Raw genomic sequence first — 26,710 nt, 5'->3', positions numbered from 1 at the left:
TCCAGCACTTCTTGCTTCGATTCTCCGGCAACGCTACCTATACTAGGTGATCTAGACTTGTCGACTTCTTTTAAATCGGGCTTTTCTTCGGTGGTGCTCGGTGTCTTTGAACGATCCAGCACTTCTTGCTTCGATTCTCCGGCAACGCTACCTATACTAGGTGATCTAGACTTGTCGACTTCTTTTAAATCGGGCTTTTCTTCGGTGGTGCTCGGTGTCTTTGAACGATCCAGCACTTCTTGCTTCGATTCTTCGGCAACGCTACCTATACTAGGTGATCTAGACTTATCGACTTCTTTTAAATCGGGCTTTTCTTCGGTGGTGCTCGGTGTCTTTGAACGATCCAGCACTTCTTGCTTCGATTCTCCGGCAACGCTAGCTATACTAGGTGATCTAGACTTATCGAGTTCTTTTAAATCGGGCTTTTCTTCGGTGGTGCTCGGTGTCTTTGAACGATCCAGCACTTCTTGCTTCGATTCTCCGACAACGCTAGCTATACTAGGTGATCTAGACTTATCGACAGCCTTGTCGTCCACGTCCTTCGTATCAGATTTTTCGCTAGTAACGCTCGCTGGCTTCGATGGAACCGGTGTTTCCTTAGTGTCGCTGGTAGGGCTTACGGTAACAGATCTAGACTTGTCAACTTCCTTTAAATCGGGTTTCTCGTCGGTGGTGCTCGGTGTCTTAGATCGGTCTAAGGCTTCCTTTGGTTCCCCAGCAACGCTTGCTACACTAGGCGACCTAGATTTATCGACGTCCTTCGAATCAGATATTTCGCTAGCAACGCTATCTGGCTTCGAAGTAACCAATGCGTCACCCTTAGTGGGGCTCGCGGTAGGTGATCTGGACTTGTCGACTTCTTTTAAATCGGGCTTTTCTTCGGTGGTGCTCGGTGTCTTTGAACGATCCAGGACTTGCTTCGATTCATCGGTAACGCTAATTACGCTAGGCGATCTGGATTTATCGACCGTCGTCTTGTCGTCAATGTCTTTAATAATGTCGGCAACGCTCCAAGATTTCGAATGATCTTCCGGTTCTGGAACGCTAGGCGATCTAGATTTTTCAGTCGGTGCACTCTCCTCGACGTCGGTTAATTCTGGTTTCTCGGTTGTGGTACTCGGAGTTTTCGAACGATCCGCTGCTTCTTTTGTATCCCCGGAAACGCTCGTCACGCTAGGTGATCTAGATTTTTCAACTGCCTTTCTATCGTCGACGTCCTTTTCGCTAGCAAGACTAGGCGATTTCGAACGATCCGGTGCTAGTTTCTCGTCGAGAACAGGGCTCGTCAGACTGGCCGATCTAGACTTGTCGATCGTTTTTTCATCGACTTCCTTAAAATCGGATTTTTCTTCGGTTGTGGTAGGTGAATGATCCGGAACTTGTTTCGGTTCTTCGACAACGCTTGTTACGCTCGGTGATCTAGATTTATCGATTACCGCCTTTTCTTCGACGTCCTTCGAAAAATCAGATTTTTCACCGACGATGCTCGGTGATTTCGAATGCTGTGGTGTTTCTTTGGCGTCAACAGGACTGGTCACGCTAGGCGATCTGGATTTCTCAACTTTTTCGTCAACCTCTTTTAAACATGGCTTCTCAGCAGCGATGCTTGATGGTTTCGAATGATCTAGAGCGTCTTTAGTTTCGCCAGAAATACTCGGCTCGCTCGGGGATCGACATTTTTCGTCCACATCCTTTACATCAGGCTTCTCTTCACCAGCGATGCTCGGTGATTTCGAACGATCCAATGTTTCCTTTGCCTCGCCAGGAGAACTGGTCGCACTAGGCGTCCTAGACTTATCGATTGATTTTTTATCGATGTCCTTCAAATCGGACAATTCACCAGCGACGCTCGGTGATGGTGATTTCTCAATCTCCTTATCGTCGACGTCTTTTACATCAAGCTTCTCTTCACCAGCAATGCTCGGCGATTTCGAACGATCCAACGTTTCTTTGGCCTCGTCCAATGTGCTCGTTACGCTGGCCGATCGAGATTTATCGATGCTCGGTGATATTTCTCGATCCATCGGTTCTTTCGTCTCGACAGGGGAGCCCGTCACACTAGGCGATTTCGACTTTTCCTCCTGTTTATCCTCAACTTGTTTCGAGTCTGGTTTATCGGTGACAGCGGTTGGTGACTTGGAACGATCTCGTATTTCCTTCCCTTCCCCGGAAACGCTGATCACGCTAGACGATCTAGATTTATCAACCGCTAGGTTATCATCGATTGCTAAATCGAACTTTTCGCCCGCGATGCTTGCCGATCTAGAATGGTCCGGCCCAACTACACTGCCCGATCGAGATTTATCTGCCTTTTCTTCGACGTATTTCATATCAGCGATGCTCGGCTCGGATTTTTCTCGATCCACTGTTTCTTTCGTCTCGCCAGGAGAGCTAGTTGCACTGACTGATTTAGACTTATCGATAACTTTTTCGTCTACGTCGTCCAAGTCGAGTATTTCTGTAGTGGTGCTCGGTGATTTCGAACCTTTCTTTCCTTCTTGACTTTCTCCGATGCTAATCACACTGGCCGATCTAGATTTATCTTCTAGCTTCTCGTCGACACCTTTCAGATCAGGTTTTTCCCCAGCGATGCTCGGTGATTTCGAATGATCCGTTGTCCCTTTGGCCTCCTCGGAAACGCTCGTTACGCTAGATGATCGAGATTTATCAATCTGCTTTGCATCCATTTCCGTTAAATCGGTCTTTTCGCCAGCAATACTAGGCGACTTTGAACGGTCCAGCGTTTCTTTCGACTCCTCGACGTCTTTTATGTCCGGTTTTTCTGTAGTGGTGCTCGGCGATCGGGAATCATCGGGGATTGTTTGAACGCTTATTACGCTAGCTGATCTGGATTTGTCAATTGTCTCCTCGTCGAGCTGCTTCGAGTCAATAATGCTGGCTGATTTCGAACGGTCGATCGGTTCTTTAAATTCGCCGAGGGAACTCGTTACGCTGGCCAAACTCGATTTATCGACTGGTTTCTCGTCGGGGTTCTCGGGTGTGGTGCTCGGTGATTTCGAACGATCGATTTCTTTAAATTGTTCCGGAGCGCCGACCAACGTAGGCGATTTAGATTCTACTGGTTCGTCGACGTCCTTCGAATCGGACTTTTCGCCAGCGATGCCAGGCGATTTCGAACGATCCGCTACTCCTTTAGGCTCTCCGGAAACGCTAGTCACACTGGGTGATCTGGATTTATCAATTACTTTGAGATCGGCGTCTTTCGCATCCCGCAGTTCTCCAGCAACGCTCGGAGATTTCGAAGGATCCGTCGGTGCTTTCGGTTCTCCTGAAACGCTCATCACGCTGGGAGACCTGGATTTATCTGACATTATTTCCTCCACGTCTTCCGGATCAAATTTTTCGCCAGCTAGACTAGGCGATTTCGAACGATCCAGTGCTGGTTTCTCATCGAGGGTTGGACTCGTTACACTAGGCGATCTAGACTTGTCGATCGATTTTTCATCCACTTGCTTAAAATCGGGTTTCTCGGAAGCGATGCTTGGTGTCTTGGAACGATCCAGGACTTCCTTTGGTTCACCGGAAACGCTCGTTACGCTAGGCGATCTAGATTTATCGACTGCGACATCCTTTAGATCAGATTTATCGCTAGCAATACTCGGTGTTTTCGATCGATCCGCAAAGTCGGTGGGTTTCTCCGACAAGCTAGGGGTCAAACTAGGCGATCTGGATTTCTCATCGACACGTAAATCGCGTTTTTCACGATAAATACGATCCGTTTCTACCGATTCTTCGTAACCGCTTACTATGCTAGGCGATCGTGCCTTCTCCAAGGACTCGGCCGCGTGAATCTTGTCGGCGTCAACTACTTTACCCTCGTCGATCTTCTCCTTCTCGACGCTCGGAGATTTTGTACCATCGGCGCCGGGAGGTTCTTTCGTTTCTTTCTCGGCGCTGGGCGATCTGGATTTCTCCAATTGTTTCAAGTCAGCCGCCTTCTCGTCGGAAAGGCTCGGGCTCTTGGATCGATCCGGCTCCGGTTCTTTAAAATCGCTGGCTACGCTGCCCGATCTCGATTTATCTGTTCGTTCAACGGTGTCTTTAATATCATCGAGCTTTTCGCTCGCGATACTTGGGGATTTCGAACCATCTTCCGGCTCCTTGGAATCGCCCGGAAGACTCGCCACGCTGGCCGATCTCGATTTATCTGCCATCTGTTCGGTGGTGGTTTCTTTCGCGACGCTGGGGGACTTGGATCGATCCTCTGGTTCCTTGGATTCGACCGGAACGCTGGTCACGCTCGGTGATCTAGATTTATCAATTCTCTTCTCGTCGACGTCTTTTAAATCGAGCTTTTCGCTAGCAGGACTCTGAGGGGATTTTGAGAGTACTGGCACCGTAGTCTCGCTTGTAACACTGGGTGATCTTGATTTGTCTGTCGATGTTTCCGTAATCTTTGTATCGATCGGTGACTTGATTTTCTCGACAGCTTCTTTCCCGATACTGGCTGGCCGCGACTCTTGGACTGCTTTCTCCTGACCGAGTTCATCCTTTGGCGGAGTCGAAGGAGACTTTTCTTTGTCCGCGAAATCGGTGGTAACGGTATCTTTGGGTGATTTTCTTTCGTCCGGTTCGTCTTGCAGGTCCGGTTTCTTTTCGATTAAACTTGGAGATTTATCCACGGAAATGCTAGACGACTTGGACTCGATATCGTCTTTTCTTGCCGATTCTTCCTCCACCTTCGGTACTTTTCCCTCTGCTTTGGTGTCTGGTGTGTCGGGACTCTTCTCTCGCGACTTGCTATCGATTTCCTTCTCCTCGATAATTTCGGAATCCCGAACAGTGGCTTCGGCGATCTGAGTCAACGTTTCTTTCTCAGGTTTCCCCGAGGTTACGTCGATGGTAGTGCCTTTCGGAAGTTTCTCGGTGGGAGATTTCGCGAAAATGGTCTCCGCCGGCGAAACGTCTTCCGAGCGAATCGATTCGGGTGACTTGGATACTCGGATTATTTCCAGAACCGTTTCCGAAGTTTCCGCATCGACGAACAACTGTTGGTCCGGTGATTTCGGAACTGGGATCGTTTTCCGAGCAACTTCTCCGTCGATAGTATCCGGTGTTTTATCAGATACTTGGCTGGACGATGACTCGATCGGTTCAACTTTGTCGGTCTTCGGGGGCGTTTTCTCCTTGTCGACGAGCTCCTTCGGCGGTTGCGGGGATTTCGGTGTGTCCGTATCGATGGAAGGAGAAGTGCTGTCCATCTCCTTTGCTTTTCCAACGGTCGTCACCTTCTCTAGGCTGTCTTCGAGATCTTGGGAATCGCGTCTGTCCACCGGCGATTTGTCCAAACTATCTTCGGGCGTGGTCACTTTTCCGACGTGTTTCATTTCGAGCGGCGATTTCTCGGAGATGCTGTCCTTTTCCGGACTGCTTGTTCCAGACAGCAGCGAATCCTTATCGAGAAGCAAGGAATCCTTGTCGGGTGTCGACTTCACAGACGCGTCTTTCAGAGAATCGTCCGGTGTAAGGGTCTTGGTGAACGTGATGCTGCCGCTCGGGCAAATTTCTGTTTCGTGTCCGCCGTCTTCGCTACTCGCTGTGACCAGCATTCGCCTGACAGAGCCTGTGTCTTCGGCTGCTTCGACGGTGATCGGTATCTCCGTAGAAGACGACACCGGTTCGATAATTTTCGAATCCTTTCTGTCGATCGACTCGTCAGGACTTTTGCGATCTTCTGTTTCCTCGGGTTCTCTTTTATCGGGTTCTGGTTTCGGTTCGGTAGCCCTTCCCGTGGCGTCCGCTAGCTTCACCTCCGGTTCGATCGGTACTTTCTCCTCGACGGGGGTTGCTCTTTTAACGTCCAATGGTTTCTCTTGGTCTTTTTGCAACGTCTCTTTCGTAGGACTTGCTTCTCGAACTTGAGTTATCTCCGGTTTACCGACGATGGACTCTTTTCTCGTCACTGTCTCGACAACTACTTGATCGACCGGTTCGGCGCTGGCTTTTGTGTCTGGTTTTTCTTTCGCTTCGTCGAGATATTTTTCGATAGTATCGAGAGATTTCAACGCGTCCGCTGTCTCTACCTTGGACTCCTTAGGCTCTACTTTCTCTAGGTGCAACTCTTTCTTCTCTTCTTTCTGTTTCGTCTCGTGAACGAACTTTTCGTCGGCTTCGACGACGTCGCTCACGGTGTCCTCGATCACTTCTTCCGCATAGTCCTTCTCCTTGATTTCGTCCGATTTCGGCGAAACGTCGCGAGACGTGACCGGCGAGTCGTGTACTTTGTATTCCTGCTCGACCGCCTCAAAGTCGTCGGTGTGGTCTTTCTCGTGTGCTTGTCCGATGGCACGTTTCGCGTCTTCGATCCTATCAGGAGACACCGTCTTATGTTCGGTATCGATCGTTTCTTTCGAAACTTTTCTGCCGATGGTAACGAAACCGTCCTCTTCTACGTCTTCTTCTTCTTCTTCCCCTTCTCGTTCTCCTCGTGCCGGTTGCTCCTCGGAGACGGGTTCTTCAGGCTCTACCGATTTCGCCTCTCTTTTCGTCCTTTCTATAATCGATTCTTTCTCTTCCGTTTCTCTCGTATCCAACTTGGAGGCTACTTTGTCCGGTTCTTCCGGTTTCGATTCGAACAAGCCTTCTTCCATGGGCACGTCGATCTTCTTCTTGACAATTATCTCTTGGATTATTCGGATGATAATGGTTCTCGGGACCAGCATTTTCACTGAAATTTCCTCTACTATTCGAACAGTGATACGTTTCCCTTTCGTAACGTATTCGTTGATAATGTACTCCTCGAGCTCGGTTCTCAACTGTGGCGTGATAGATTCTTCCAGCTTTAAAATTTCCACGTTGTCGACAACCTCTTCCCTGGACAGTCCTTTTCTCACGATAATCTCTTCGATTATATAAATTACGCGTTCCTTCGGAACCCGTTTCACGATCGTGATGTATTCTATAATTTCAATCGTGACTTTCTTCTTCTTCGTTATAAGTTCTTCGATAATCTCTTCCACCATGCGGTCCACCTTGTCGACGATGGCCTTTATTTCGGCGGACAATTCGTCGGAAGCGACTGGTTCTTTGGTTTCGTATAGCTTGTCGGTTATGAATTTCGGCGAGGTGGGCGTCGAGCCGGGCGAAACGGTGACAATTTCCGCTTTCGCCGGCGAGATCTTCTGCTCGAATCCTATCACCGACTCTTCTATTATACTATCCGGCGGAATCGGTGTTTTCGCAACTTCCTTCACGCATACGTCTTCCAATCCGGCCTCCATCACGTCCAGCTCCTTCGTAGGTTCCTCTGGTTCCTCGTCTTTCTTAACTTTACAAATCGATTCTTCCTTCAAAAGTTCCGTGCAGATTTCCTTGGCGTCGCGATCATCCTTTGCTTTGTCTTTCGGAGCAAAAGAAGCAATCGCGTCGTCCTCCTCTTTAGTGATTTTCACGCAAGGCTTTTCCGGTTGGTGCAATTGTACCGCGTCGGTCGGTTTATAGGCCGATACCGAAACTGGAAGCGGCGGGGCGACGTCTGCGGTTCCCTCGATCAGCTCTTGGACTTGTTCTTGGTGCGGAAACTCTTCGGTGATGCCAACTTTGGTCGGAATTACGCCGGCGAGTTTCTCGTCGCGTTTCGCGTCCTCCGGTTTCGTTGTTACGACCTCCGACACCGGAGATTTCGTTTCGGCCGTAATCGGTACCACCGTTTCCTTCCGTTCGACTCCGAAGAGCGCCTCGTCCGAAAGGAAATCGTCTCCCTTCAACACTTGAGCAACTTTCTTCACGATTTCCGTAACGTCCTTGGGCTTATCGTCGATGTGAATACCGACGGTTCCCGCGAGGACTTCGCCCACGTCGCGAACGGCCTCCTTAAGGTCCTTCACGGCCTCCGTTATCTCTTCGTCGTCGTGTTCCGCCTCGAAATCCTCGTCTTTTGGCACGTCGAATTTCGCTTTGGCCGGTTCCGGTTCCGGTTCCGGTTCCGGTTCCTTGGTTTCGATCTGAGGCTGCATTTCTTCCAATTTTTCGACCACACCGTCCAGCGTGTCCCTAACAACGTCCTTTACCGGCGTTTTGCGAACTTGCTCGACAGTCTCGTCCTCGACAGACTCGAAGGAATCTCTGGAACTTTCTTTCACCTTCTTCGAAGGTTTCTTAGAAGCTTCGAGGATACCTTCTTCCACTTTCTCCTCCACGATTTTTTCAACTTGTTCCTCTTTCTTCGCAGGTGTGATATCGGCCTCTATCACCGGTGATGGTTCTTCTTTCTTCTTCTTCTTCTCCTCGCTGTCCTCCGATGGAACGGTCTTGGATTCGACTTCGGGTTTCAGACTGGGTTCGGAGACTGCTTCAACTTTCTCCACGGCCTCTTGGACGGTATCTTGAACAATTTCCGTCACGGTGACCGGTTTCGCGTCGGTGACTTTTGTCGCAACTTCCTCGGGGGCTTCGAGTTTTTCGCTAGGCTTGCCCACCTTCGGGAACATTTTCTCCATGTCGACCTCTTCGAGAAGAGTCTTCTCCTGCACCTTGGCCTCCTTTGGCGAGCTAGACTTGGAAGACGACTTGTCATCGGCGTCCTTCTCCGGATCTTTCTTTGATTTCTTGGTCAACTTGTCGATGCCCTTCTCGAATTTGTCGGCAACCTTTCCCAGGAAACTGAACACGCCTTTTTGCTCTTTGATCGGCGGAGTCGGGGGCTCTTTGATCTGCTGCGCTGGCGGTTTCTCCTCCTTGTCCTTCTCAAAGTCCTCCATTCTGTAGAGTTTAGGATCCACTTCCTCGTGAACCGGCAAATCGGCGACCTCGTCGGGTGTTTTGACAATGTCGCGTGGCAGAGTCTGCACGGCTTGGCGAGCATCGAAGACGGAAAAGTCTGATTTGATCGGTGGAAGAGCGGCTCGTTGAACAGCAGCGACTGCAGCAACATCGTCGCCGGCAACAGGACCGGGAACGCCCGTGGGAGCTTCTTCTTTAATTTTCGCCGGGAGGAGAAAATCTTTCTCTTTGACGTCCTCGACGATGTGTTTCTCGTCAATGTCCTCCTTTATCTCGTCGAGGGGTATTCGTTCGTCTTCGGGGAGAGTCGGCGCCGTGGTGGTGGCCCCGGATTCTATCGTAGAGATCCGTTCCTGCGACTCTTCCAATTTCTGCGAAGGAACTTGTTCCTTCTGGTCTGCTTCTGGCTTCAAGTCGGTGTCCGTGGTCTTCTTCTCCGACGAGTCAAATTTATCCGGACTCAAACTGGACGGTTCTTTCGTAATATCCTCGCTGTCCTTTTTCCCAGAGTCGTCCTTCTCCTCGGGCTTTTGCGGAACCTCTGACGGAGAAACGACTGCCTCTTTCGTCTCTTCTTCCAGCAGCCGTTCCCGTTGATCCGGCGACGGTAATTCCGCCGATGGCTCCTTTTCCACTTTCGTTACCGTTTCTATCGCTTTTAATTCCGCCGAGGGCCTCTTCTCCGCACTTTCATCCTTCTCCTTTTCCTCGATCTCCTCCTCCTCTTCCTCTCCGTCGTCCTCCTCTTCCTCTTCGGCCTCCTCCTCCTCGTCCTCTTCCTCCTCGTCCTCCTCCTCGTCCTCCTCCTCGAGGGCTTTCTCCTTCACGAGATCCGCATCCTTGAGGATTTTCGCCTTCTCGGACTCGGCCTCGTCGAGAACGTGTTTCTGCTCGCCCTCGCCACTCTGCACCGAATCCTCCGTGTAAACCTCCTCCTTCTCGACGATCAGATATTCGTCCTCCTCGGTCAGCTCCTGGCTGCCCTTTCTCAGGCTGTCCTTCTTCGGGGCGTCTTCGATTTCAGCGGTAACGTCTTCTTCGGTGATGTCTTCTTCCTTTTTGTCGGTAACCTCGGCCGTGATTTCGTCGTCGCCCTCGAAACGATCGTCCTTCCTGGTCTCCTCGATCCTCTCGGCCTTCTGGAGAACAGCCTCGATCTCTTCGACGACCTCACGCTCTTCCTTCAGATCGGCCAGCACTTTGCTCTCGATCGAATCTAACGAAATGTCCTCGGACTTTTCGATCAGACTCTTGTCGACCAGTCTGGCCTCGACCTCCGCAGCCGCGGTTTCCGGCTCGATTCCGGACGGCGTGGACACCGTCGAGGAATCGGTGGTGCCTTTGTCGCCCTTCGGTTTACGAATCACACCGTCTTTGTCGGATTTCACGGACGTGGTCGGCGTGCTGCGTGTCGATTTCGCCGGACTTCCGGGCACACGGGCTTTGCTAGGGCTGACTGGTTTCCCGCGACGACCGATCGGCTTCCGGTCCATCAGTTTCGGTTTCGCGGACACTTTGACCGCGCCGACCGCGGTCTCCTTTGCACCGGACTTCTCGATCTTCTTCTGCTCCACGACTTTCCTGTTGTTCGCGTCTTTCGCGCTCTTCGCCGGTGGCGCCGTTCCAATTTTCTGCCCTGTCGACGGTTTCGACCGCGGCACGCTCACTTTCATTATTTCCGTCTTGGACGCGACGCCGTTCACTGTCTTTTTCGGCGTGGTCGGCGACGATTTCACCACGCCCGTCTCCTTGATTGGTTGTTTAGCTTTCTTCTCGGTTAGTTTCGGCTTTAGTGACTCGCCGGTCGGTTTACCGGCGACTTTCACGCCGACTTTCGTCTCCTTCGATTCCTTCTTCTTCGCCTCGCCTTTGTGCTTGGACTCTTTCGTCTTCTCTGGCTCCGATTTACCCTGAAGCTCTGCTTTTTTAACGCCCCCCTCCTCCTCGGTCTTGTCCGGTTTCTCCGTCTGTTTCTCGGCTGCTTGTTTCTCAAATTTCGTCGCGATCTCTCTCCTCGGAACCTCCTTCTTCGCATCTCTTAGCTCCTTCTCGATTTTCTTGCTTTCTTTCGCCGCTTCCTTCCCCTCCACCTCAATCTTCTTGTTCTCCGCCGCCTTTTTAGCTTTCACCTCGATCTTGCCTGGCTGCGGTTTCGTCGATATGATCGGTGTGCTCTGCATTATGCTCTTCGGATGCGAGTCCTCGCCTTTCGTCGTTTTCACCTCGGCCGATTCTCTCTTCTCTTTCTTCGCGTCCGACAGCTTCTTCGTCGGCTCCTTGTCGATCAGGCTCAACTTCTGTTTCGCCGGTTTGTCCCGCAGAGTCGCCAACGACGTGGACGGAGAAAGACTCTTGGCGGAACAGACTGGGTGCTTTAGGAACTCCAAGTGCTTCAGTCGCTCGAAACCTTCGAAAATCTTATGCTGGGGCGTACTTCCGGGGAACAGGATTCTCGTGATCGTGTCCTCGGGGTTGGCCGGTTGCCAAACCAACAGAACGCATATCGACACGAGATTCTGTATCGGGAACGTTAAATTGTTCGAGTCTTTCTTATGGGAACCCGCGAATAACTTTGAATCCGCCGAGTGCCATTTCGCTAGGAACTCCCTAACTTCGCGGCTATCTTTGTTGGGGCTAAGAACGTACATGTCCAGGGTACCGTGGCCCACTTTGTGATACAGATTTATCGGATCGGGATCCCTGTAGCACGGGTGCGCCCGTAAATTAATGTGACGAAGATTGGCAACCATCTCCTGCCCGATATCGGTGAGATTCAGAATCAACGGATCGATATCTTTGTCCCCGTCCGGTGAATTGGATTGTCTTCTCTCCTGTTATATGACAACACAACGTTCGATAGATTAATGAACGCACCGAGCTGGCAATTTTCTCGAGCAAAGCGACCGGCAACGAAAAAGGTTAAACTTTGATTTAACGAAGCCGGTTCTTTTTACAATTTTTCCCACACCCCCCCCCCCCCCCCCCTTTATAAGAGCCAGACTATAAGGCTTATCGTTTGCTTCTATTGCCAGAAGAAGCCTTCCCCTACAAAATAATCCGGATTAGTCAAGTAAATAGTTTTATCGACAATCGTTATTACGAGTTTACTGTGGCATCTAACCAGAGAGGGATCTAGCATATACGCAACTTTTAATATTCTAAAAACAAAAAGGATTAAGTGTCTCTTGAATTTTATGACTCTTTTATCTATTCTTCGTATGTAGTTTCACCGTTTCTTGAAATTATAAACGGTTAAACGTCAAGTAGGTACCAGTAGTAAATGATATTTGCCGCGCTGATTCGAGCATTGAAAAACTGTTGTTCGCGTCAAAAACTGAATTCCACCCAATAGAACCGAAGCAAGTAGGTACAGATCAACGATTAGTTCGTTAAATCAACGTTTTAAGAAAAGACTGAAAAATATATACTCACGACAAGATTGCAGAAAAAGTGTCCAATTTGGGGATAAACGTGCATCTCTTTCTTTTTACGAACAACGCTGTACATGCCCCCAACGTTACTGTTATTTATTCTAGTGACTAAAACGGCATCGAGGCGATCCAAGTGCCTGGTAAAGTCCCAGAAGCAAGCCTTTCTGGCGAACCCTCCGTCCACGAGCATATTAAAACCGTTTATGCCGAAAAGAGCGGCGTCTCCTTGTCCGCCGGGGAAGACGTATAAAGTTGGATGACTGAATCGAATGTTGCCCACAACGTCGGACGGCTCCATAAGCTGGTCCAGGGTCTGAGCCAGCAGGTATTGTCCAACGTAGTTGGTGAAACTCGCGATCGCCGGTACTCCGGCGGTAAGAACGTCATCGGGATTTACTCGGACTCTGCACGATCTATAGGGTAAAATATAATCGTTCTTTTCACAAATCTTCTACTACTTACTACTCTACTAATATTTGTTCTAAAATCAAAGAGGAACGTACCTGGTGCAAGCTTCTTTCGACAATCGATTTGTTGTCCAATCGCCAACGCCCGCACAATGAATGTCCACCGTAACGCTATTCTCGTAAGCGCGAAGAACTCTTTGCACCTCGTGTTCGCTAAACGCATCCAAAAAGTCGGCGATGCTGAAGGTTCCATCCTAAAGGAATAGTTTCGGCACGATCGTCAGTTCGGTCTGGCATAGTAAATGTAAAGAAACGAATAACACCGCGTGAAAAATAATAAGAAAAGCGTGCGTACTTGCAGTATCCAGGAACCATTTCCACCAAAGGTATAGCCGGCGTGTATGATGTGTCGATGTTTCGTGAAACTCGCGAGTAGGTTGCGGATACATTGTAATAATGTGTTTGTTTGCGGGTGAATGAGAACTTCCGTAACAAGATTCTCGGTAGCGTATTGGATCAGTCGTTCGCCTGAAATTTCATTCGTCTCGTCGAATAAAACAACACGACCACGTACGATAAGTTGTTCGACCGCTTCACGAATACAAACGATAAAAGCATAATAAATTCTGACTGCGAGGATCGATTATCATAAACATATCTATATCTACATGTCTATATATTATAAAAAGTATCAATACCGTTCCGAGCTTCTTCTCCTTCTGGTGCTTGTGCTACCAACGCCAGTAATTCTTTCTCTAAATCTACGTGACAACTATCTTTGTCCCATGACAGGAAACCTGAAACAAGATCGGAAACAGTATCGATCGGTATTTCTATATTTAACGTCTACTCGAATATTTGTTTCATCGCGAAGCTCGTCTTTTACGGTTTTACAAATTATTTAAGCATCATTTATCCTCGATCCTCCGTTCTAGATACATACAGTCGTCCAGACGTCGTATCGATACGAAGACAAACGTAATTGCGTTTTGATCGCAATCTAATTATTATCACGATGGTGCCGGGTGAGCAGAATAGTGGGTCATAACCACGTATAACCTATCCAAGAGACTGCACTGTTCTGGCTTCATAAAGCGAGGGCTGTTCAGGGTCGAGTAATGGAAGGTTAAGGTTAAGAAGGCAAGAACTGCTTGCTGTCCGTCTTACATCCCGATTGACGAGGAAAGCGAATTACGAAATTGCTACATCGCATAAACTTTCTTACAAGAAATTTTATAACCCAACAGCCAACCTGACCATCGATCAACCCCATTTGATCATCAACCAATTTTTATTCAACGATTATTATACGTATAATATTATTAATCGATCCTCGTTAGAGAACCAACCGCTACTAATCTAACCCCGCTACATTCTCGTATTTCCTAAGGTTTCGAACAATCGTCTTCCTTTACACGTAATATACATACGTGTTGTATATTCTTAATTATTTTCCAAAGTTTGGAAAAAATATTTCCATTCGACGGATTAAAACGATGTACCAGAAACCACTGTGACGCGTTCGTCTCTGTTAATTTTAAATTGGAAAAGGAAAAGTCCATACGCATATTCTATACGGTGAAGGAGGAAGCAGAGGCGTTTCGTTGTACGCGCGTCAACGAGAAAAATAAATGCAACCAATGACGGATAAATCGGAACATTGAATAAAACATCGAGGATCGAAAAGTAAAATGAGTTTCTTGGTAGTATCGATAAAGGAACGTAACAACAAGTCGTTTCATGACGTCAGGAATACCGCACCCCGTCGCGTAGTTCCGTAGTAGTGGTCAATCGATCGTCGCGTATCCTGCAACCACTCTCTATTCCCACCTATGCGACCGTCGCGTCGCGTCGCCTCGTACCTTTTTCCGACACCGTCTGGAATAGACATTTTTATACGGTTCCGTTTGTTTAATCTCTGTTGCCGTTAAAATAGAACAAAGGTTAAAGAATTCTCTACCGAACGTGTGTGCCGTGCCGTCTTTCAACACGTTCAACCTCCACGAATCTTTTCCGTTACTACTGGCTAAAAAAGAAACGACGCTACGGTCACAGTTTCTCCATTCCCTCTCAACGACCTTTTCTCCTCTGTCGATCGTCCTGGCGAACATCCCAAAACGAATTAAACTCAATTGTTAGCTATATCGTTGATACGCGCAACCTCGAAATAAAGAATGGGAAAAGGAGAAGCATTTATGCATACGTACGCACGAGTACAATAGTTCCCTTGCGGACAATAGGCTACGCCGCGATCGAAAACAACGAACAGCAATTAGATCGTTTCAGCTTCTCGTTTCGAAGTAAGGAATCGATGATGCGGTAAATGGAACGTTGCCGGTTGCCAAGGCAGTGCTGAACGGCACTAGTGTGATTTTACGTGAGTAAGTGTATACCCAAGTACGCGATAAGGGAGGAAGACCAAGGTAGGCACTGAAATGTAAATTAGAATAATTGTTCGCGAATAGACATACCCTCGAAATCCTACGCTAAATTTCGAAAGATGAAAATCTCCTGAACAAGGGACTTGTTATAGAGAATAATTGTTGATTGGTATCCTTAGTATCCTGCGCGTACAAGGATTCAAACGATATGAATTGACGCGAATACAACACAACGGCTGTGCTGCTACGAGTATTAAACCGTTTAAATCTACATATCGAGGCACACAGCCAGCAAAAACCCTCTATGTCAAATTGATCGGAAGCCCTGACGGTGATACAAGAGAAGCCGTGCCACGTCGGGGATGAAGAGGAGGGAAAGCGGAAAGAAGGGGGAGGGAGCGGTTGCAGCCTGGTGTGACTTTTAATGCCCAACGATCTCTGCGCATTCTCTTTGTGAAAAAAATAATGCCCGCGTACGTCCAACGCGAACGTTATCGATGAAGGAACGATGCGGGATGTACATGTATGTATGGACATTTTCCGTCGGCTCGGTACGTTAAGAAAAAGCATGACCGACATAGTGTAATAACTTTCGTTCAAATCCCGTTATCGAGGTAGCTGTCGATGCATTACGTGGAGACGACGACAGGCTTAATCTCTCGACGTATTATGGAATAAGCACTTATGTATACCTTTGCGAAAGAAGAACGTTGAATAGTTTATCGTTTGAAAGGAAACGGTACTGATCCAGATCCAAATTTTTACGATCGAAAGTTTTGCACGCGGTCGATAATAACGAGCAACTCGATTCTTTCGAGAAACCGTTAACAGTTAAAAACTGAGACGTACACGGCACACCGTGATGCCTCGAATACGTGCAGTACTTAAAAACTGCGTAGTTGAAGATACTGGGTTAAATATAGACAAAATCGTGGGCTTGTTCGTCGGAGCATTTACCCCTCCTATGGCGTCCCTTAGAACCACGCGCACTCGTTTCCATCGCGTTTCTCGATTTGCATTGACTTCCTTTTTCCCCCTTTTTACCTTTTTTCTTTCCTCGGTCGACGACGGATGCTCAGAACGTTAGGGGTTTGCCCAAACTATGTTTAGACTCGGTTTTCCGTTGTCCTTCTTGCAACTCTTACTTCCTTACGGTTCTCGAGATTTCTGCATTTTCGCTTCGTTCGCTCGAATGTCGTGACGCGAAACTGCGTCCCGTTAATATCGCCGATGAAACGCAACGCTCTACATATACATTATTTTCCTTCGAGAGTTCAGTTTCGATGGTTCGTAAATTTTTAATGAAACGCGACCCAATTGTTCGTTTCAAGCTTTCAAGACTCGAAACATCCAAGAAATATTCTCGGACAATATCGTATGCATAGTAGTAACAGTGGACGACGATCTAGAAGCTTTTGTTTTCTAACAGGGTCAAAAAGTTTCTTCGAAAACTGCTGACATCGGTCACGATTCATCTATCAAGGAAAGAAAACACTCGACCTCGAACGAGGTCGATGACGAGCCGTTGTTCTAATCTGTTCTAAACGCCATTGTCGTCATACTGTGACGACGTTTGTTGGCTCGCATGCATATCAAATATTGCTCGTATCGTTCTAAATAGAATAGAGTAATTTCTCGATAATGTATCCCCGAAGAAACAACAAACATATATCGAACGGACTCGAAATTAGAAATAGATACTCGAATTGGTAACCGATATTTCAACGTGCGGTCGCACGATCTCGGTAGTATAGCATAGAGAGACCGACCTAGCTCACCCGTATCTATTTATATTTCCAAGACAAGGGCGAAGACCCGATCCAAGGATTTGTCAAAGATGCGATCAAAGTTGCAAAGAAGCTTTGGTCCTCAAGTCCTTCTCTTTTTTCACTTAACAAAATATCCTTTACGCGTTTAATCGATTTCTTAATATTCAATTGTTCGAGCACATGAAAATATATAATAGTTTGATTCGTATTATTGCACGAAAACAGTCGTATCGAAATAGGTAAACGTCAGATCTGCAGTTCTTGTTTTATCCAAGCAACGACGACTCGATCGCGATGAGCGTTCTTACGAGCTTTTTCTTTCAACTATTCCGATCAATGACTCTAATTAATCTGTTGATCGTCGATTACCGCACTGCTACCAATCGATCATATTATATCGGTCTTCTTTGGACGCGATACAACATAACTTTTCTAAGAACAATAACGTACAAGTTGATTTGTTATTTCTTTTCCAACAGTTATCATGCTCGACGTAATAAACGACTACTTGAAAAACGTACTATAAAAGCGTTCGACGGAAGAAAATAGTAGAAAGAAGGTTTAACGAGCGATTTCAGAAAGGTTTATTCTGGCGTTGGAATTGAAAAATTATTGGTAACTTAGAGGCGCGGATTGGCCTAAGGGTCAGGTTCAAGAACGAGGTAATCGAGAAACAGAGTTTCACGATTCGAAGAGCACGATGCCCGCGAGAGCAAATCACTGGCGAATGCCATGGTAAAATTAGACACACTATATTCAGTTGTACGTACGATGAAACTATAACAGTCGCTGTGAACGTTTACCGAACATTATATCGCTCTATAGGAAATCTGTATACACATACTAAATATTTAAGAGTAGCGAGAGCGCCTCGATAACGACGATATTCGAAAATCCGGCGGTGAACGGCGATTACAATTTATTTATCGAATATAGTTGGAATTTTGACGTTCGTGTCGACGCAATTCTCACCCTTTACCTTTGTTTTATCACCGATACTCTGACCTTTTCACTCGCCTTGAATTCGTATTCGTGCGACGTGCACGCGATCAGCGAAATTTTTCGATGACCCGGCCCCACTGAAATTTGTGGGTGTACGCGTGTATCGGCTCGTTAAAGGCTCCGTGTTTAAGTCCAATCGAACATACATGCATGCGACGCGACGTCGCGATACAATCCAACAGATCCCTCTGTGCGCGGGTTCTTCCGGATATTACAAGCATCGTGTAACTCCAACTTTCTCGATGCTCCCCACGTCCTCAATCGTGATTCATGCCGACAAGTATGCCTTCCTACCTTTTATATGTGTCGATACCCGTACGATCTCTGTGAGTACATGTACATTATACGTATAACTGCACCACGTATTATCACATCAATCTTTCCTGACCGTATTACCTTGCATTAACTCGTGCAGATATTTCTGTACGACCATTTCTCCCGTTTTGTTTACAAATAACTGTACTCGTCAACTATATTAATTAAAATGCAACCATTTTTACCGCGACGAATTAAAATTAATGTTATTTTTCACCTTGAATACTCTGCACGATAAAGAAACAACGAGCAACATATTTTATTTAAATCCGATTCTGGTCATTAAAAATCTAAACGGATTTACAAGAAATTTTCAACGAAACATACACGTTTGCAGACGCTCTGATCGCGGTCTTATTATGTACGTATACTACTAACGTGATACTATCTACTTTATACAAATTGCTCAAAATGGCCATCTTTTCGGTGCTAGCCTGCAGTTGTCGTGTCACGGGGTTTCTCAATCTTTCAGGAACACCGAGTGTTTGTCGGAGCCGTTGACAGCCTTATTGTATACGTTGACAGAGTATTTCAACGCTGGTAATGGCTGTTGAATAAACAATCGTGTTCAAGTGGATCCAGAAATAAAAAGATTCGATGGATTTAAACGTGGGGAACGAGCCGAGCTAAGGAATACATACATTATATCTCCTATGCATCCGTTAAACGTACATCTAATAAAAGATTCCACTAATTTGTACAATTTATTAGAAATAGTAGTAGTAGTTACAGAGTAGCACAGTTAAGAATTGTTGGAATACAGAAATGGAAACAAGGTCGGATAGGGCGCATATTTATAACAACTTTTTTCATAGTTGTCGTGTCTCGCGATATATCAAATAAATATAGAATATTCTAAAAAATTAAATGAAATGTTATTCGTTGCAGGTTATTCTGATTTAAAATTTCTTAAAGAGCGAAATAATCCTGTTAAATAATCCGTTCTGAAAAATCTTCCAATGATAGATGTACACGTAGGTATATGTAGCCCAATGAGTCACAGAAAACCTGTCGGCTAGCACGTTTGCATCGTACTCGTCGCATACGAAATTACCGGTATGCATTGTATACATAGTAAGATGGGTCGGCGCATCAGAGAACCATAATCTTTTACGATATATGTATGTATAGTATATTCTTCGACCGAGTCACCTTCCCATGCAATTTATGTTATTTTTGGAAACGGCAGCAGAGTCTCTGATCAGATAATATCTCGAAACATGAAAGAATATTTCCGTAATATGGGAAGCTATAAATAGCCGATGCCGTGTATAGTAGTTCATGATAGAATTCGGTCGTTAAGGTGTGTGTGACTTATTTAACTTGCTTGAAAAGGGTCAGGCACCTTGGTGGCCGATGCGTAAAATGGACTATAGACAGGATCGATCCTCTTTATATCCAAAGAAACTTTACGTTTCTTTCGATGCTCGTGTACTAATTTGAGCGAAAAAAGCATTCACCTTTTAAAAGTATTATATAAATAACTGTTGCGATAGCGTCTCGTATGCCAGTTATAAAAGACAATTTACATGGTCATTTTGTTCTTTTGACATTTGGGTAACGTTACGCTAGTTTTTTGCCATAGGAAAAGAACCGATGCAATTAGCAGGTGATCCGTAAAAAAATGACCTTGACATGCTTCCGTTCGGTAATCAAAGCTACTCGAAACGTTCCCGATCCTAACCGTTCTCCTTTTCGTCTTTCGATCTAGTCTTTTTCCCGCCACCCACAACTCCCCCTCCCGTTCTCACCCTCTTGTTTCCCACCGTTCCCTCTCATACTTTGCGTGCACATACTCGGTCCCTTTTCCACTTTCCACCCTTTGCTTCGAATACGCACGTATATACGTATAGGATCATTATTCATTCAACCACGTGAGAGAGTGACGAAATAATGTCGTCATTTCGGCTTAGCGACAGTTTTCACTACGAACCGAGTGGATGGATTATTGATCCAAGTTCTGGGGACTGCGGGGATGTGACTGTAGGCTGGTACTAACATGCGCATGCCGCGCCAACCTACCGCTACACACTTTCCTCCTTCTTCCGATTTCTCTATTTTTCCCTATTTCAACGACTCCTTTTTCGACTCCTATAACGTCTACACGCGATATACGGTATACAACGAATTTGGAAAAAATTACATTTCAAACTCAAACGGATACCTACGATTCGACGCAAAGTACTTTCTTTTCTTTCCACCGCCGCCGCCGCCGCCGCCGCCGCCACCACCGACGACGACGACGACTACGGTGAAACGCTTTCATCGGACTGACACCAGAAAAGTACACCCACCACCCTCGTTATAATTCCCTTCCTTTGTTTGTATTTTGATTTGTTTTTCGGAGTAAAGCCCGCTAAGGAGAACGCGACTTTATAAAATGCATATCGTTCGTGGTGATTAGCAAAGGAGTTTCGTAAATAACGCGGTGTTATAGTAATTTCTATAAATAGACACAAGCATTCAAAAAGAGTCTCCCACGCGTTGTTCGTCGTGCAGGAAACAACGAACGCAAATGCAGAACAATTTGCGTGGATACTGCGTAAGCTTGTTACACAAACGCTACGATTCACTTGTATTTACACGAATAATAATATACGATTATTCACAATTATTAAGACGAATTTCTATTGTTGGTATTTGTCCCATTGGATCGATCCGATCAGGAACCGAGAGTGCTAGTGGCGCAAGTAAAAAAAAAAAAAAAAAAAAATAATTCAAAACAGGGTTAAACCATCATTTTAATATAATAAAATATAGTGGATACTATTTCATGGTTTCCTAGTTTAAAGTTCTAAAGCAGCGAATAAAAACGAGGTTACCTATAAGCGCGAACAACACATTCCCGTTTCTTCTGTAAGATAAATTTGCGGTTCAATGTGAGAGCGAAAACCCTTTGAGAATTTTCTATGCTCCATTTGCTGCTTGTTGCAAAAGATACCAACTAATCATACGACCTTCTCAATATTAACAATGCATACGTATTTCATGCTGTAAGCATACGTCTGACTATGACTGGTACATTGCCCCTAACATGCCTCCCTCTTAGACAGCTGCACGTGTTTCTTGCTACATTTTCACATTTCTAGCTTTCCGTTGCTAAATTCCTATAAACGTATCAATGATTTGACGCTAGTAACGATATATCAAAGTATTAACTCGATAAATAAATGACACTCCATTAAGGCACTGTTATAGGAAACACCACTGTACTCTACGCAATGTGGTCGATAATACGTAAAAACGCGGCATAAAGTAAATTAATTGAAAAATTAATTTAGCGACAAGTCCAAGTGAAAAGTATGTAGTTTGATAATAGAGGCGCGAAAGGATCCACGTGCCATCCGATTTTGTTCCTAACGTACGGTCAAACTCCGCCTAGCAACAAGGGGGACGTATAAAGTTGTTGGGTAAGCCCGTCCGATAAATCTGAAGGAATACTCACAGCGAAGAAGAACCGTTATCGCTTAGTTTCACGCGCGGAAGTAACACAACGAATACGAATGTAATCGTAATCGTAATCGTAATACCATAATCCTAATTGTTAAACACATTCGATGATCGTGGTGATTAAATCGAAGTGAAATGATATATCAAGGTAAATTGTACGATGTTTTAAGAACAAGGGTCTGATAATCATAGTTAAAAAAATAGTAAATTACGTTGCACCGTAATTTCGCGCACTGACGCTCTACTTGAAGAAAAGTACATAGTATACCATGTAGGATTCAAAGTGAACGCAAAAGTTTTTCCTAAAAATTGTATTATTCGGCTCCGCAACAATGTTAGGCCCTCGAATGAATACGTTTGCTCGGAATATTCCGAACGTAATCATCTTTTTTGTCATTCGTTCGTATTGACCCAGTTAGGAGTCTCGATCGAGATCGTCCGGATGAACCGGAAGGAACATCGAATAATAAAAGAAAGGTAAATAACGGTGATAACGATTGATTTGGTAAGACGGGTACTTACCTTTCGAGAGGCGGTTCAAGATGAGATCTTTATGTTGCGCGGTATGAGGCTCTGGAAGCACAACGAGAAGGTAACAACCACTTAGAGGCGATGGTGGTGGATGTTGCTGTTGCGAGCCTGGTGGCATTACATTACCGGTTACCGGTGTAACCGGCGATATATTTTCTTCGATATTTGTCGATGATATCGTAGTCCTCTCCCCTCCCCCTCCGCCCTCACCGGTAGGATCCGTGGTACTCATTACTAAAAAAGAAAGAAAAAAACGAAAAGACAGTTAGTCAAAGATTTCAGTTGCCCTTCCTACCTTCTGCTAGCAATTTCCTCGTCTCGTTATCGAATACCTTATTAGAAATCTACGAATTCTGCATTTGTTTACTGATATATTTTCGAATCCAATTAAATCGATATTCGAGCAAAAATTTTAATCGACAATTTACAACGCTGCTGCAAGTATACGCGGACAACTGTCACTGTTCCGTCACCGTGGCTGACATATGACATCATGTTTCTACTAGTAGTGATTTTAAACCGTTTCCCTCGCCTGTCTTCTTCGTGCTCTAGTATTCCTCTTAACTGCGCACCATCCTATATGGATAAAAGCGAACAAACAATGTGATAAATGGCTCTTTTAACGATCAACGTATCGAAATGTATACGTATATATATGTTGCATTAAAACTCGATAATAAAACGATCGAAAATAATTCCCGGAAGATATTTCGGAAGCTAACAACGGCCCGGCTGTACATGTACATGTACATGTACATATAAACGTAAAAAATGAATTATACTCGGAGCAATAAAAGTATCGAGAATATTAAGAGATCGAAAAACGCCTAGTCACGCATACTGACGCACGTATGCGTATGCACGTAGACGCGAATCCGAGATAACGATACGCACGTTCTTCTCTCTAAGTAAAACGTCGATAAAATATCCGTGAAATCTCATCGAAAGCTGCACTATTTAAAAAAAGGTTTTAAGAGACACTAATAATGTCTGGCACCGTGGAAAGAATGATAACGTGATTTCCAAGCGTCGTGTCGATCAGAAGGAACTGTCCATGGTGGAATCTTACCGAAGCAAGAAAATTTCGAGGAAATTCTACGAACAAGTCACCGCGATGTCTAGTCGCGATTTCATGCGTCAAATGTTGGCGCTGGGTATTGCGCAGGATTTGCACGACCCTTTCCCTGTAAAGCGGTAGGGCTATGTCCTAGCGTCCAATGCGCAGGACCCGAGCCACTCCGCACGGCCTTAGATCATTGATCCAAATTCTGGCCAGCCGACTAGAAAACAGGACATGAAAAAGTTGCTCTAATCTAGCGATTTCGATGGAAATTTGATTTTTAAGGAACTTCCTGTTCGTGAAATGTTGACTCCAAGTTTGGTCGACTGATCGCAGCTCGTTTCGATCCGAGTGAAACTTAATCGAGGTAATCGATAAATGGCGATCGAAGGGCGATCGTACCGAAGGGATGGACGAGGAGAGGCAACGTTATCGGAGGCTCGATATACGAAATTGGAGTAAAAGTGTCAAGCGGTCACCCCACCGAGTACCGGCATTGCAGTCTACCCCTTAGTAACAACCCCTTCCGCAGTCCACCCGACCGGCCGATAAAATCTATACGTAGCTCGAGAGATTCTTCGAAAATATTAACCAAACTTTCGATCGCACTTATATCGTGGTCGATCGTTTAATTAGTATCGAGATTAAAAAATAAATATATCGTGCGCTTACCTTGTTACGTGGCACGGTTGCCCTGTTTTAACTCTCGACAGGTATCCGGGAAGGCTTCTCCTTCCGCGGAAAGTGCAATGCTGCAGCGAGGGCAAAGTGTCTGTCGAAGAAAGCCGTAATGCAAATCGAAGACAGTCTGTCTCCGAACGGTCTGGCTCCTCGTCTAAGCTTGGAGTCGCTCCACCCGACCCACCTCGTTTTCTTCGTGTACTGTGGCGCGTGCAAAGAGGAGAAAGACAGACCGTCAGTGGAAGGGCAGAGGAGAGGGGCAAAGGGATAGTGACAGGAGACCGGTGTATTCGCGAATACGATGATGACGTTAAGGGTATGTCGTACGGCGCGGCGACACTATTATGCGAAAATCGAAACCAAGAGGACAAAACGTGCCTGTTCAACGTACAAGTGGATAACGATGGTCCCGTGGCAGACTTGTTCTGCCTGCTACGGTTCACGAAACGTCTGTTCTCTCTACGCCTCGATCGACGACAGAACTCGAATCTACTCGGCAGCAACACTCGCGTTGCAAGCTGCCGGCTCTCTGACGAACTTGGCGATATCCTGCGTCGCTGCCACGCAGAGCCATCCCCTTCCTTACAATCGTTCCAGTATCCCCCACCACCGGTGCGCAATCGCCTCGATTCCTTGATTTCGCGCAGTCCAGACTGTCTATACAGTCTCGCCGGCTATCACACACGCACACACACACGCACACACCGTCGCATCGTCAGAAACGTCGCAATGTAGTAGACACGTTTAACTGTGTTACGACGAACAACCTACCTACACATGTTCCTGAACGTATATACATACTTGACGAACCGGGGGTGCAAGCAACGTGCTCGTGCAGCTGTCTGCGTGACTGGCTGTGACACGGACCGGCAAGCCGGCCGGCGCGTCGCGACGCGCCGAGACGCGCCGCGCCATGCCGTCAGAAGTCGCCAGTATCGAGGGAAAGGACTTGCACCGGAAATGAGGAAGAACGAGAGAGGATCCAGACTTTGAGGCCGTACTCCGCAGTACGGGCGCGGTTATTTGGGGGAAAATGTTACGAGGTGAAATAATGACCAGCTAAGGAGCACGCGATACACCGGCCGGCCGGTACACCGTAACAACTTAACGGGGTTACGCCACCTTTGCGACGAAAAATATCGAAATCTTCTATTTAGAAATCTCGCGAGTTAGTATTGTATATCTATTACCAAGAAAACTAGTTTAAAGATTCAACGGTACCTTGAAATTTAAGAAATTTATCTTGGCATTTTATCATTCTATCTAATTACAAAACCAAAATCTATTTAGATTTCGACAAGTTTTCAGTTTCAAATACCGATGTAGTCAGAACCAAAACCGCCAATTTGTGCGCACTACGTACACGCGGTTTTAACTGTGTCTTTTCAATGCCTCGAATAATAATATTTTAACGAGTATATTCTTCTGGATATTCGCGTTAAACGAAATACCCTGTGTCTACTTCATTTTATGCAAAACACTACATATATACTCTTAACTTTCCATTAGTATAATTACCGCGTTGTTTTAGAAAATCAGATCCACATGTGCTGAAAATATGCAAACTGAAAATAAACAAAACGCATTAAAACATGTTCCATGCTTGTCATGTTCATTTGTCGCAATGCAGGGAGAATCCGTGTCTGTAACAATACTTATCTCCATTCTTTCGGGCGTCTTCTTAAATGGAAACTGTCCGAAGCAGACGTTTTACTACATTTTCATATGAAACGCGAATGGATATCTAACGCTACATTCAATAATATAACATGCATGTATACTTAATCGTAATTTAATTCGCTATACTCGACGCAATTCGTACCACATTTATCAATCGGAATACCTCGACGAATTCAAAGACAAATATTTGAAAAGGTAAAATGTTTTGTCACCGTTTAATATTTATTTGGCGCAAAATTTGTGCTATTATGATGAAAGCAAAGGGGCAGAAACGCCAACTAAAACAAATGATCGCGTCGTTAGTTTGGCACGGGATCAATAAACTTCGGTGGAAGCAGGATTCGGCAGAAATCTACAGTCTGCAGTCCTTCACGCATTTCTATGCAATCTTATACTTATCGATTTAAAAAGATAAAAAATATAATCGTAAGATATTTAAATGTTTCGCGAATGTAAACTTGGTGCAAGTCGGGCAACTATTCTATTAATATCGATATTAAATGACGAGATAAACAGTTATTTCTCAATTGAAAGTAACATATTTAAGTCAATAGATGTAAAAGTTCATATGATCATCGTTCGCGGAGAAAAAAAAAATTAATTACCCTACTTTTAAAGACCCTGAACATACAGCTACCATTAACGAATAATTTGAAAAAATTTGACGATTCTCGTACACGTATTGCAATCGTAATTTGCCCGACTTGCGTCGCTTTATCGGTTGCGTTTGTGCAATTAAAACTCGGTAAAAGCTTTCGGAACCAATTAAATTTCTACGTACTATATTCATCTCTATCGCCTATACGTATCGATCGATCGATCGATCGATCGATTTTCGACGAACGAAGATATAGCTGATAGAAATCGCATTGTAATTAACATGTTTGTAGATCAACCGGTCGATTCATCGATTCGTTGGCACCTTCGATTGCCGCAATGCATCTCAGAATTTCAACCGCGTATCTCCGACCTCTGGTGCCCTACCCGCGATACATTTATATTCGGACTCGTTTCTAACAATATAGACACGTACCTAACGGATATTAAACATTTAAATGCAAGCGTCTTCTGTCGCATTTGTTTAAGAAAAAAAAAGAAGAAAAAATTAGCAAAGCCGCGTGAAAAAATGAAAGATATTCAATTTAATATCTCGAAAGAGCGACTTTCAATTTTACCTTTCGCGTTTACTCCGCTGCGTATGCTTCCTTTTTGTGGATATTCTCCTCCTAATATAGCTTTAAAGCGTAATCAGGGTACGAAC

At 45.6% G+C, this 26,710-nt stretch overlaps 1 protein-coding gene across 3 annotated transcripts in view; it reads right to left on the bottom strand.

The window, feature by feature from the left end:
* Positions 1–24,289, bottom strand: part of LOC143343942 (uncharacterized) — a 34,097-nt gene extending 9,808 nt beyond the window's left edge. For all 3 annotated transcript variants that reach the window (XR_013080035.1, XM_076769373.1, XM_076769374.1), the window contains exons 1-7: positions 23,761–24,289; positions 22,020–22,262; positions 13,279–13,377; positions 12,936–13,108; positions 12,677–12,834; positions 12,175–12,586; positions 503–11,573 (exon numbers count right to left, since the gene is read on the bottom strand). Coding sequence is in view for 2 of the 3 variants with exons in the window: in XM_076769373.1 (XP_076625488.1) it covers positions 503–11,573; positions 12,175–12,586; positions 12,677–12,834; positions 12,936–13,108; positions 13,279–13,377; positions 22,020–22,260 (12,154 nt within the window). In the remaining variant the exon portion in view is untranslated. The remainder of the gene's footprint in view (positions 1–502; positions 11,574–12,174; positions 12,587–12,676; positions 12,835–12,935; positions 13,109–13,278; positions 13,378–22,019; positions 22,263–23,760) is intronic.
* Between the last annotated feature and the right edge of the window lie 2,421 nt (positions 24,290–26,710).

The sequence above is a fragment of the Colletes latitarsis genome, chromosome 7 (genome assembly GCF_051014445.1).
Source record: "Colletes latitarsis isolate SP2378_abdomen chromosome 7, iyColLati1, whole genome shotgun sequence".
Lineage (NCBI taxonomy): Eukaryota > Metazoa > Arthropoda > Insecta > Hymenoptera > Colletidae > Colletes > Colletes latitarsis.
The sequence above is the reverse complement of the archived record's forward strand: the minus strand, read 5'-3'. Positions and strand labels throughout refer to the sequence as shown.